General features: G+C 38.5%; 1 protein-coding gene across 1 annotated transcript; it reads left to right on the plus strand.

Moving 5' to 3' along the window:
• Window positions 1-600: 600 nt before the first annotated feature.
• Window positions 601-7,314, plus strand: LOC121018909 (putative protein ZNF720). Its single transcript, XM_040457956.1, has 4 exons — window positions 601-615; window positions 1,941-2,070; window positions 3,079-3,206; window positions 7,253-7,314. Exons 1-3 carry the CDS (start codon window positions 601-603, stop codon window positions 3,183-3,185), a joined length of 252 nt encoding a protein of 83 aa, XP_040313890.1. The 3' UTR covers window positions 3,186-3,206; window positions 7,253-7,314.
• The last annotated feature ends 4,819 nt before the right edge of the window (window positions 7,315-12,133 follow it).

Genomic DNA, 12,133 nt, shown 5'->3' on the forward strand with positions numbered 1-12,133 from the left:
GGCTTTGGCTCAAGGAGAGGTAACAAGGGTCTCCTCTATAGGAGTTGGGGAGGGTCAGGTCCTTGTAGCACACTGTTGCTATGATCAAGCAGAATTTGTGGGCTTCTGTGGGGGCGGGGCGAGGCCCCCTGAAAGCAGGGAAGGGAAATTCAGAGATTGGTTTCCAGGTGGGAGCTCATAGTTTCTGAATAGCTCCTGACACAAAGGACTAGGAAGTTGGGCCTTTTCTGCATTAAAAAAAAATTTTTTTTAATGTTCATTTATTATTGAAAGCACATAAGCAGGGTAGAAGCAAAGGGTGAGGGAGGCACAGAATCCGAAGCAGGCTCCAGGCTCTGAGCTGTCAGCACAGAGCCCGACCTGGGACTCGAACCCACAAACCGTGAGATCATGACCTGAGCCGAAGTTGGATGCCCAACCAACTGAGCCACCCAGGTGTCCCTACATTTTAAAGTCCTGCCTGCAAGTGATCAGTTTACAGGTGAAGAGGTTGTGTTGGTGGCTTTATAGGCATTTTCTTCTAATTCAGCTGTGATTTCTCCACAAAGATCTTCTGAGAAAGAAATCTAGAGGATAAGGTGAAAGGTGAAAGAAGAAGAAATGCCCAGTTCTCAGGTAAGCCTTGCATCCAAGGCCAGAGGCTCTGTTGTCTGTTTCTTGGGAAATTTCATGCCTGTAGAAATTGCAGGGCACATGGGTAGCTCAACTCACCTCAAATTTAGAGAATGTACTAGAGCCTAATACTGTGTTACCAATTCTTTTACTGCAGAAAGCAGGAAATTCATCTAAGCCAGAAACAGTTCTCCTAATATAACTGAAGTAACATGAGTTCACTCCTTGGTGAATCACAAAAAAAACTACATGGAGCAGGGGGGTGGGGGGGAGGAATGTCAGACCAAGGAAAATTGATTTACAAGAAATAAGAAGATGGGTGCCTGGGTGGCTCAGTTGGTTAAGCGTCTGACTTCAGCTCAGATCATGATCTCATGCCTTGTGGGTTCGAGCCCTGGGGGTCGGGCTCTGTGCTGACAGCTCAGAGCCTGGAGCCTACTTTGGATTCTGTCTCCTTCTCTCTCTCTGCTCCTCCCCCACTCACACTCTGTGTCTCTCTTTGTCAAAAATAGGCATTAAAAAAAAAAATTAAAATCACAGGGAATAACATCCAAAGCAGAGACTCAGAGGAAGTGGGAATGGTTTCCTTTCATTTAGGGTTAGGGTGGATATTTAAAAAGGAGAGGTCATCATCTATATAGAGGTCAGGATAAGGTTGCACACGAGCCTTAAAAAAACAGTTCTATACATACTTTGTATGTTACATAGTAAATGGATTTGTGCTCCCCTTGGGTGGAGATTTTAGTATTATAATGAGGTAAAAGGGGGCGTCTGGGTGGCTGAGGCGGCTGAGCATATGACTTTTGATTTATGCTCAGGTCAGTATCTCACTCCTGAGTTCAAGCCCCAAGTCCAGCTCCACATTGAGGATGGAGCCTGGTTGGAATTGTTTCTCTGTCTCCCTGCCCCACCCCCACTTGTGTTCTCTCTCTCAAGGAAATAAACATTTATTATTTTTTAAATATGAGATAAAGGTAACTGTCCTCACTCCATGGTTTACTCTCTTGTTCAGCTGCTTAGAAGTACGTCAGGGATTAAGCTCAAATTGGGCCAATCCAAGCTCTTCCTCAGGGTAGTCATGTCCTTTTGTGGGATACTTTTCGTTTCCACCACAGGACACAATGCCATGGAGTGTTTTGTCTTAAGTAAAAGATAAGATAGAAAAAAGAGGTTAGGTAAAATGTGGGTTTAAGGTCAGTGGGTATAAGCAGGCAAGCAGTGAAGGTCAGGTCTGGGGTTCTAGCTAGTGACATTAACTCCCTCTTGCATCTTAGGTACCATTATGACCTCAGCCTATGGCCGCTAGGTAACTATGGTATTTATTGCAGGGATTGCTGACATTCAGGGATGTGGCCATAGAATTTTCTCAGAAGAAAGAGTTAGGGTGCCTGAACCACAGTCAACGGGAAGTGTACAGGGATGTGATGTTAGAGAACTATGGACACCTCCTCTTCTTGGGTGAGGATAACTCCTTCCCGCCTTCCCAAACAACACTCAGAGTTTTGTTCCTTCCTTTGAAGACTGTCTCTTGGAAGCTTCCTCTTTGCATGAGTGGGATTCAGATGCCTGCAGTCAGGGAAAAAAGTAGGGGTTTGTAGATGTAGAGAAAAATCTTCATGTTTCCTTTTCAGCTTTAGCCTCTCCTTCCTTAGGGTAACATCATCATTTCTGTAGATTAATGGCAATTCTAAAGAAAAAAAATGTTTTAAGTTTATTTTGAGAGAGAGCAGAGGAAGAGCAGAGAGAGGGGTAGAGGGAATCCTAGGCAGGCTCCCTGTTCATGAGCTGTCTCTGTCTCAAAAATAAATAAACGTTAAAAACAGTTTTCTTTAAAATGATTTTAAAATCATGAACAGGCTGTAAGCGTAGAGCCTCATGCAGGGCTCAAAACTCAGGAACCATGAGATCATGACTTGAACAGAAACCACGTGTCAGATGCATAACCGACCAAACCACACAGGCGCTGCACTTAGTGGCAATCTAAACACTGAGTGGAATCAAGTGGTATTTCCCACATTTTAAACACCAATTTCTACTCCTTGATGTAGTGGTAGTACTAGGAAGGGGAGGTCAAGATCTGAACATCAGAAATCCCTCCGGCATGTTCTAAAGGGGTTGGTGGGCAACAGCATTTGGGAAATCACTGTCTAGAATTATACAATGTTCTTTATTTTCTCCTGAACACAATAATGGATTGAAAATTAGAATCTCCATCAATACTCATATTCCTTTATTAAAAACAAAATATTTATTTCTTTTGAGAGAGAGCACAAGCAGGAAAGGAGCAGAGAGAAGAGAGAATCCCAAACAGGCTCCTTACTGTCAGCAAAGAGCCCAACTTGGTCTTGATGAGATCCTGAGATCCTGAGACCAGGAGACCATGACCCAAGCTTAGATCAAGGGTCAGATGCTAACCCGACTGAGCCATTCATTTGTCTCAAATGTTCCTTTTTTTCTAATAAGCAGGTCATATTGTGTCAAAACTAGACCTGGTCATCATTTTGGAACAAAAGAAGGAGTCTTGGAATGTGAAGCAAGAAGAGAGAGTAGCCACTCATCTGGGTAGGTGGTGATGAATGAAGCAGATGACAGAGGTGAGATCCAAATGTAAAGTAGGAAGATGGAACTTAAAGTGTCATTCGAGTAGTTCTCCTTGAATGGAAATTAGTAACATAATACTGACATAACACATAATATAATACAAATTTGTAACATAATACATTTTAATGTATTTTCAGTGTTTATTCATAAAATTAAAAAAAAATGTTTTTAACGTTTATTTATTTTTGAGACAGAGAGAGACAGCTCATGAACAGGGGAGGGGCAGAGAGAGAGGGAGACACAGAATCCGAAACAGGCTCCAGGCTCTGAGCCGTCAGCACAGAGCCCGACGCAGGGCTCGAACTCACGGACCGTGAGATCATGACCTGAGCCGAAGTCGGATGCTTAACCGACCGAGCCACCCAGGCGCCCCTATTCATAAAATTTTTAATTAGAGCATTTTATAGTTGATTTTACTGAATATTCTTTACTTTTATTGTCAATGGAAGCATGGCAAGAAATCAAAATGCTTGCTTTTCATGGTTACAGAGTTTAAAATTACAGTAACATAGAAGGTTTCCTTTTAAAAATTCATCTTATGTAGTATTTTGGGGTTAAATGTTATTCTGATTTTATAATCCCATAATAATGTGGTTCCTTTTGGTGGGAACTTTCACAACATTATGTAGTTGTAATTAAATTTTTGCCTGTGAATTTTGTTATAGGCTGACAATTTTCATCTCACTACATTTTAAGACAGTATGAGTTTAACTCAAATGTAAATCAACTTTATGCCCTTCACCCATAAAATTATGCATTTGCCTGAATAAATACCACCCATGCATAATTTGAGACACATGTTTTTCATTTCTTTCCTGGTTAGTGTTCAGTTTACATATGTCTAGATGAGTTGTCATAATAATAAAATTAATTTCATCATCTAGTTATTGGTGAATTTATGTTCTCTCTGCATGAGAGAAACCCTTTTTGTGAATTGAAAGTAATAAACATTTTATATCACTGTATCAAGTTTAGATACTATATTTTATCCTTAATTCTGGTATTATACCCATGGCATGCTTTGATACCATTCTCATTAGCTTTTGTGTCCTCTGTATATATTTTCATTGTGGTTCCCTGAGAGACTACTTAAAACATCTTAAACTAACAAACCATTGTGAACTGATAGCGTCCAATACATGCAAAATTCTTCTACTTATCATCTCCACCCGTGTACCCACTTGACAAATATGACTAATTCTATTCTTTTTTTTTATATATATGAAATTTATTGTCAAATTGGTTTCCACACAACACCCAGTGCTCATCCCAAAAGGTGCCCTCCTCAATACCCATCACCCACCCTCTCCTCCCTCCCACCCCCCATCAACCCTCAGTTTGCTCTCAGTTCTCAACAGTCTCTTATGCTTTGGCTCTCTCCCACTCTAACCTCTTTTTTTTTTTTTTTCCTTCCCCTCCCCCATGGGTTCCTGTTAAGTTTCTCAGGATCCACATAAGAGTGAAACCATATGGTATCTGTCTTTCTCTGTATGGCTTATTTCACTTAGCATCACACTCTCCAGTTCCATCCACGTTGCTACAAAAGGCCATATTTCATTTTTTCTCATTGCCACGTAGTATTCCATAGTGTATATAAACCACAATTTCTTTATCCATTCATCAGTTGATGGACATTTAGGCTCTTTCCATAATTTGGCTATTGTTGAGAGTGCTGCTATGAACATTGGGGTACAAGTGCCCCTATGCATCAGTACTCCTGTGTCCCTTGGATAAATTCCTAGCAGTGCTATTGCTGGGTCATAGGGTAGGTCTATTTTTAATTTTCTGAGGAACCTCCACACTGCTTTCCAGAGTGGCTGCACCAATTTGCATTCCCACCAACAGTGCAAGAGGGTTCCCGTTTCTCCACATCCTCTCCAGCATCTATAGTCTCCTGATTTGTTCATTTTGGCCACTCTGACTGGCGTGAGGTGATACCTGAGTGTGGTTTTGATTTGTATTTCCCTGATAAGGAGCGACGCTGAACATCTTTTCATGTGCCTGTTGGCCATCCGGATGTCTTCTTTAGAGAAGTGTCTATTCATGTTTTCTGCCCATTTCTTCACTGGGTTATTTGCTTTTCGGGTGTGGAGTTTGGTGAGCTCTTTATAGATTTTGGATACTAGCCCTTTGTCCGATATGTCATTTGCAAATATCTTTTCCCATTCCGTTGGTTGCCTTTTAGTTTTGTTGGTTGTTTCCTTTGCTGTGCAGAAGCTTTTTATCTTCATAAGGTCCCAGTAATTCACTTTTGCTTTTAATTCCCTTGCCTTTGGGGATGTGTCGAGTAAGAGATTGCTACGGCTGAGGTCAGAGAGGTCTTTTCCTGCTTTCTCCTCTAAGGTTTTGATGGTTTCCTGTCTCACATTCAGGTCCTTTATCCATTTTGAGTTTATTTTTGTGAATGGTGTGAGAAAGTGGTCTAGTTTCAACCTTCTGCATGTTGCTGTCCAGTTCTCCCAGCACCATTTGTTAAAGAGACTGTCTTTTTTCCATTGGATGCTCTTTCCTGCTTTGTCAAAGATGAGTTGGCCATACGTTTGTGGGTCTAGTTCTGGGGTTTCTATTCTATTCCATTGGTCTATGTGTCTGTTTTTGTGCCAGACTAATTCTATTCTTTATGTTGTATACTTTATTACCTAGATTAATGATTTTTATGCTTTTATTAAAAAATGCTAGCAAAAATGAAAGTGACATGTGCTACCCAATTACAACACTAAAGATATCTGTAATTGTGTAACTCTTTATATTTAGCAGAGAGCATATATTGTCATATGGTTTCATTTACCATTTAGAATCCTTTGATTTCAACTAAAAGGACTTTCTTGAACATTTCTATAGGAGAGGTCTACTGGTAAACCTGGGTGGGGGGCATGGTTTCACTTAGAAAAGACTTCATTTCTACATCCATGGAAAACAGTTTTGCCAGGTAGAGTATTCTTGGTGGATATTTTTGATCTTTCAGTACTTGAATACATTGTCCCATGTACTTCCTCCTATCAGGTCTACTGAGAATCCCACTCATAATCTTAAAAGAGCTCTCTTGTAGAAGATGAGCTGCTTTTGTCATGGTGTTTAACAATTCATCATTTATCATCATGACTTTTGATAGGTTCATTAAAGTGTGTCACTGTGTTCATATATTGACATGTATCCTTTGAATTTACTGAGCTTGTTGGTCTCTTCTTTCCACATACATGGGAACCACAAGCCTTTAGTTCTTCGTATGATTTCTTTCTCCTCTCCTCTCCGTATGGGGAATGAGACTTGTTGGTGACCCATGAGTCCCTAGACTCTGTTCTTTTCCACATTTTTCTTTGATTCTCTTAGTAGTTAATTTAAAACAAGGGGTCTTAAGGTTGTCTGATTCTTTCTTCTGCTTGATCAAGTCTGTTGCTGTCCCGTTAGTGTATTTTTAAACTCAGTAATTGTATTCCTCAGCTCCTAATTTTGGGTTGTTGTTTTGTCTCTTTAGATTTTCATTTTGGTCATGCGTAGTTTTCTGATATTATTTCGTTACCTACCTCTTTCTTCTTCTTCCTATATGAGCATCTTTAGGATACATTTTTTTTTTTTAAGATTTTATTTTTAACTCATCTCTACATGCAGTGTGGGGATATAACTCAGAACCCTGAGATCAAGAATCACACCCTGCACCGACTTAACCAGCCAGGTGCCTCATTTGTGATTATTTTTTTGACATCTTTGTCAGACAATTAATAGTTCCTTATTAATTTAGGGTCAGTTTTGAAGATGCACTTTCTTACTCTGATTGCAATGCATTTTACATTTTCTTTGTAAACTTTGTGACCTCTCGACTTGGGAATTAAAAAAAATCCTATGGGCATGGGCTTATGACGTTGCTTTGTAGAGGAAAACACAAATAATAGTAATTCTAGCATCTGTCACACATTTTGGCCACTTGTAATGTCTGAGTTTTTTAAATCTCCCAGTTGGAGAAAATGTAGTTACTTGCGAATGTATGACACCTTCCTTTTTCTGATTGTGTTCACCTCTGTATCTTCTGTTGTTTGAACAGATAGTCACATTTTATCTGAGCAGCTGCCATGGTGCATCCAGTGGGTCCTCTCATTCCTTCTGGGTATGCTGTGTTCTCCTAACCAGTTTCTGGAGCATTCCAAAGGTAATTTGGTCCACTTTGATTTCATGGAAGAACAAAGTGCTGGTATTTCCTATTTCTCCATTCTGCTGATGTTCTGTGATGGGAACTAATTTTCTACATTAGCATTTTAATGTACGTTTGTGTGAGTTTAGTAAGTGGGAAAACTTCTTTTATATTTTGTAGTTGTGTCTCTCCATAACACCCTATGCTTGTTGGCAATGATTGGCAAAACAAGATTCATTCCTTACACCTAATTTGGGTAGATCTGGAGGCTGTGGCTCTGAATATTTACACTTAGACAGTGGTAAGGGTAGAAAGGATGTTATGTTGGTTATAACAAAAGTGGCCAAATCACCACAATGAAATTCTTACTGTCAGGAGAGATCAATAATATAAAAACTTGGCATGGGGGGGGGCAACATTAAGTCAGTTATATTTTCACAACACTGTCTTTGAATGAAAGGATCCAGATCCATTTTTGAAATATCTATATTCTCTGAAAGGACATTCAGAAGTTCTGAAAAGTCACCTAGTCCATGCTAAAAGTAATCATCCAGACCACTTCATATAGAACATTGGTTTAATCATTCACTGAAACATTTCTAAAGGTTAGATATTTAACAATGAACATAATTCTGAATGGGATGGATTTAACAAGTCTTTTTTGAAGGGTTCTTGATTCCTTCCACCAAGACATGATCCCTTTTTGTTCCAAAGTCTTTTAATTTTGACAAACATGGTTGGATATTTATTTTAAAGATGAGTATTATGTGATACTCTTGAACAATTTGAAACAAGTTTTCATGTGCTGTGATCTTAGGAAAATCTTCAGTGAGTACTCTATCTTCCATAATTACCAATGATTTTATAATGGAAACAGAGTTTACCAATTCAGTGAATCTGGGAAAAATGTTAATCCTAACACCAGAGAATCAGTCTTAAAGTAATAAGGATGGGAAACGCTTTTATGAAAGTTCAAATATTAGTATACATCATTGTATCCTTGTTGGAAAGAAAACCTAGAAATGTAGTAACTGTGGCAAAACTTTAACTTGTCTTCAAAATTTGCTCAACAGCAGAGATTTTATAATGGGAAGAATGCTCTTGCAAATAAAATGTGGCAAAGATGCTAACTACCACACAAAACTTACCAACATAAGTTTATAAATAGCTGGGAGAAGGCTACAAATGTAAAATAAAATGTGACAAAGCCTTTAAGCAGAATTATAAAGTTGGTGAACATGAGAGAGTACTGGAGAAAACCTTAAAATGTAAGGACTGTGTGCACCTGGGTGGCTCACTTGGTTGAACTTCTCACATAAACTCAGGTCACAGTTTCACAATTTGTGAGCTCAAGTCCCACATCAGGCTTTGTGCTGTCAGTGCAGAGCCTACTTCAGATCTTCTGTCTCCCTCCTACCCACCTCTGTCCATCTCCTGCTCTTGCTCTCACTCTCAAAAATAAACATTTAAAAAATAAAATATAAAGAAATGTAATGAATGTGGCATACCATTTAACTCATAATCAAAACTATTCAACAGAAGATAGCAAATCCTGGGGTGTTACCTTACAAAAGTGAAGAATATTGGCAAAGTCTTTATGGAAAGCATACTGGATAGAAACCCTAGAAATGTAAAAAAAAAAAAAAAAAAAAAAAAAGATGGCAGACCTTTGTTTTTAAAATACACTTGAGTACAAAATACAGTCTTGCCTTTTCTTGTAGAGAGAGGGAGAGGGGCAGAGGGAGAAAAAGAGAAAATCCTAAGCAGGCTCCATGCTCAATGCAGAGGTCCATGTGGGGTTCAATCCCATGGCCATAGGATCATGACCAAGCCAAAATCAAGAGTCAGACACTCGACTAACTGAGCACCTCAGGCACCCCCTAAAATAGAGCCTTTATAAAGGATAAAAACAGAAAGATGTAAACAATCAGCAAACTATGTAGTAGAAAGCTATATCTAGATAAAATCTGAATTCACAGCAGAAAGCATAAGTAAATACTAGTTTTCAGACATGATTCAAAATCAGAGTATTTATTACATAGAAGAATGAAAACTTAAAACAGATCAGTTATACGTTAGCCTTGGACAGTGCAATTGTTAGGGCACTAACCCCTTCACAATTGAAAATCTGTGTGTAATGTCTGAGTCTGCAAAACTTAAAACCATACCTACTTTTATATGGAAATAGTATATTGTTGACTAGAAGACTTACCTAGAATATTAAGTCAATCATCACATTCTTTGTATGCTATCTGTATTATGTATGGTATTTTTATAATAAAATAAGCTTGAGAATAGAAAATACTAAGGAAATCAAACCAAAGAGGAAACATGTTTTCAGTACTATATTAAAATATATATATATATGTGCATAAGTGGACCCACAGTGTTCAAACCCATGTTATTCAATGGTCAGCTGTATTTTTTTTTAATGTCTATTTATTTTGAGAGGAAGGGATGGGCAGAGAATCCTAAGCCTTCTCTGCACTGTCAGCACAGAGCCTGAAGCATAGCTCAATTTCACAACCTGAGATCATGACCTGAGCTGAAGCTGAGAGTCAGACCCTTAACTCACTGAGCCACCCAGGGGCCCTGGCAACTGTATTTGTTAATATGCATGAAAGTATCAGGGAGGGGATGGATGTCTGGAGAGGGATAGTTATTTTCAGTGTGTCTCTCGTTTTTTTTTGTTTTGTTTTTTTTTTACTATAAGAGTATTTGCAATAGGCATATTAATAATTTTACTCTTAAATCATCTTATGCTATGGCTTTATTTATGTGCATGCAAAGTGATTTGATTATTGCTGTCTCACACATAGGCTCTTATACAATGTGGCATTCATACCTACTTTTTGATGGAAGATTCAAGAGGCTGTCATGTACAATGTATGAAGACAGTCTACCTGAAGATGCTGTTTGTTGTTGATGTACAAAAGTGAAGTAAGTCAGCATGAAGTAAGTGTTCAGGGCATCATTCTTTACATTAAAGTAAGACAGAGATATGGTCTAATTTTAAATAGTTTTGCCACTTGCTGTTTGAGAAGACACTAGCAATTCATTAAAATCTGGATGTATTTTCATAATAGCCATTCCTAGAAGAATGTTTGTTACAGGGTTGACATAAAGAAATTTTCATAGATACTTGAGGAAAGTATAGCTAACTTTCCCATAAGAGCACAAGATATTGTAAATCCATATTTACTCAAGAATTAGCCTCAGTGTGAAAAACATGGGAAGTACAAGTCACAGATCATTATATCAGGAATAAGAATGGTTCTTGAATGCTTGTGATGGGTATTTTGACCAAGGATCCTACAGTGATCTTGCAGTGGTTTGTTTAGTGAGTTTTTGAACTTATTATTTTAATAAGTAACAGTGAATGGATTTTACTGTGTGATCAGTGATCTGTAATAGATGAACTATTGTCCTACACCAACCTTAGCTGGCACCACCTTCATCAAGGCTGCAGGTAAACAGATAGTAACACAAAACACACTTGACTCTTGAATCTCATGGCCTTGAACTGTGTGTCCACTTACAGTCAGATGTATTTACAGTATAGTATTATATTTTATCTTCCTTCTGATGTTTTTAGCATTTTCTTTTGTTGAGCTTATTTTATTGCAGGAATACCATATTTAACACCTATAAAATAAAATATATATTAATTGACTCTGATAAGATTTCTTGTGAACAATAGACTATTAAAATGAATTGTTAGGGAGTCAAAGTTATACATGGATTTCAACAGCATGGGAGGTGGGTACACAGGTGGGTACACAGGGTCACCTGTGCTTGTTAAATCAGTGGAATGAAGTATTAAATGAACTTTGCCTGTTCCTCTTCTACTTACTAGATCAATAATGTTTTTATAGAAAGATACTGTGCTATAGGCACTATGAGAAAGAGGAACATCATCTTTGAGAGAAAAAAAAATGGGACAGGACATCAGTCAGCACGAGGACTAGGGCTTCTATTAAAACTCCCAGTCCATCTGTTTTGCAGTGGAGAAATCCCACAATGTTTCAGGAACGCTGGAGAATATCATTAAATTAGGAAAGGACACCAAAAGGAGATCATAGTTTTCCAAGCATTGTACATCAGGTAATCTCTCATGTCAGGATCTCTGGCCCAAGCTTTTGTGATTAAGCTGGTAAGAATTCAAAGAGGAGCTTCTGAAAGTCTCTGATCACTCATGAAAGGCATGAGTGGGAGAGGGCCAGAAAGAGGAAGAGAGAGAATCCCAAGCAGATTCCATGCTGTCAGTGCAGAGCCTGATGCAGGGCTCGAACACATGAACCGTGAGATCCGGACGTGAGCAGAAATCAAGAGTTGGACACGTAAGTGACTGATTCACCCAGATGCCCCTACGTTTATATTTAGATTATGATTTACATACTTAATCTGGACATTTATTTCAATGAAGTTATTATGTCCTTTGAAAATCATTAGGCACTTGACACCAATGTGATCCATTATAGTAGGTTCAAGAACTTCATTTTCTCTCTGCCACATCCCTCTACCATAAGGTTAATAGTTTTTTTCTCATTTAATATTAAGTACCTTAGGAGGATTTACTGCAAGAGGATATTCATTCTAGAAACTCCCTTCCATGTTTTCACTTTGTTTTGAGTCTGCCTTGGAAAATGAGGCTCTCTCCTGTTTTTGTTGAAGATACTGGTGTTTGAAGTGGAGATTGTATTCCAGTCAGGGCTCAGTCCTACAAGTTTCCATTTTATTTCACACTCCTATCACAGACACAACTTTCATTATCACTGCTCTGTTGTTTCAGAG

The sequence above is a fragment of the Herpailurus yagouaroundi genome, unplaced genomic scaffold (assembly GCF_014898765.1).
Source record: "Herpailurus yagouaroundi ecotype Mexico unplaced genomic scaffold, PumYag 220, whole genome shotgun sequence".
In the NCBI taxonomy this organism is placed as follows: Eukaryota; Metazoa; Chordata; class Mammalia; order Carnivora; family Felidae; genus Herpailurus; species Herpailurus yagouaroundi.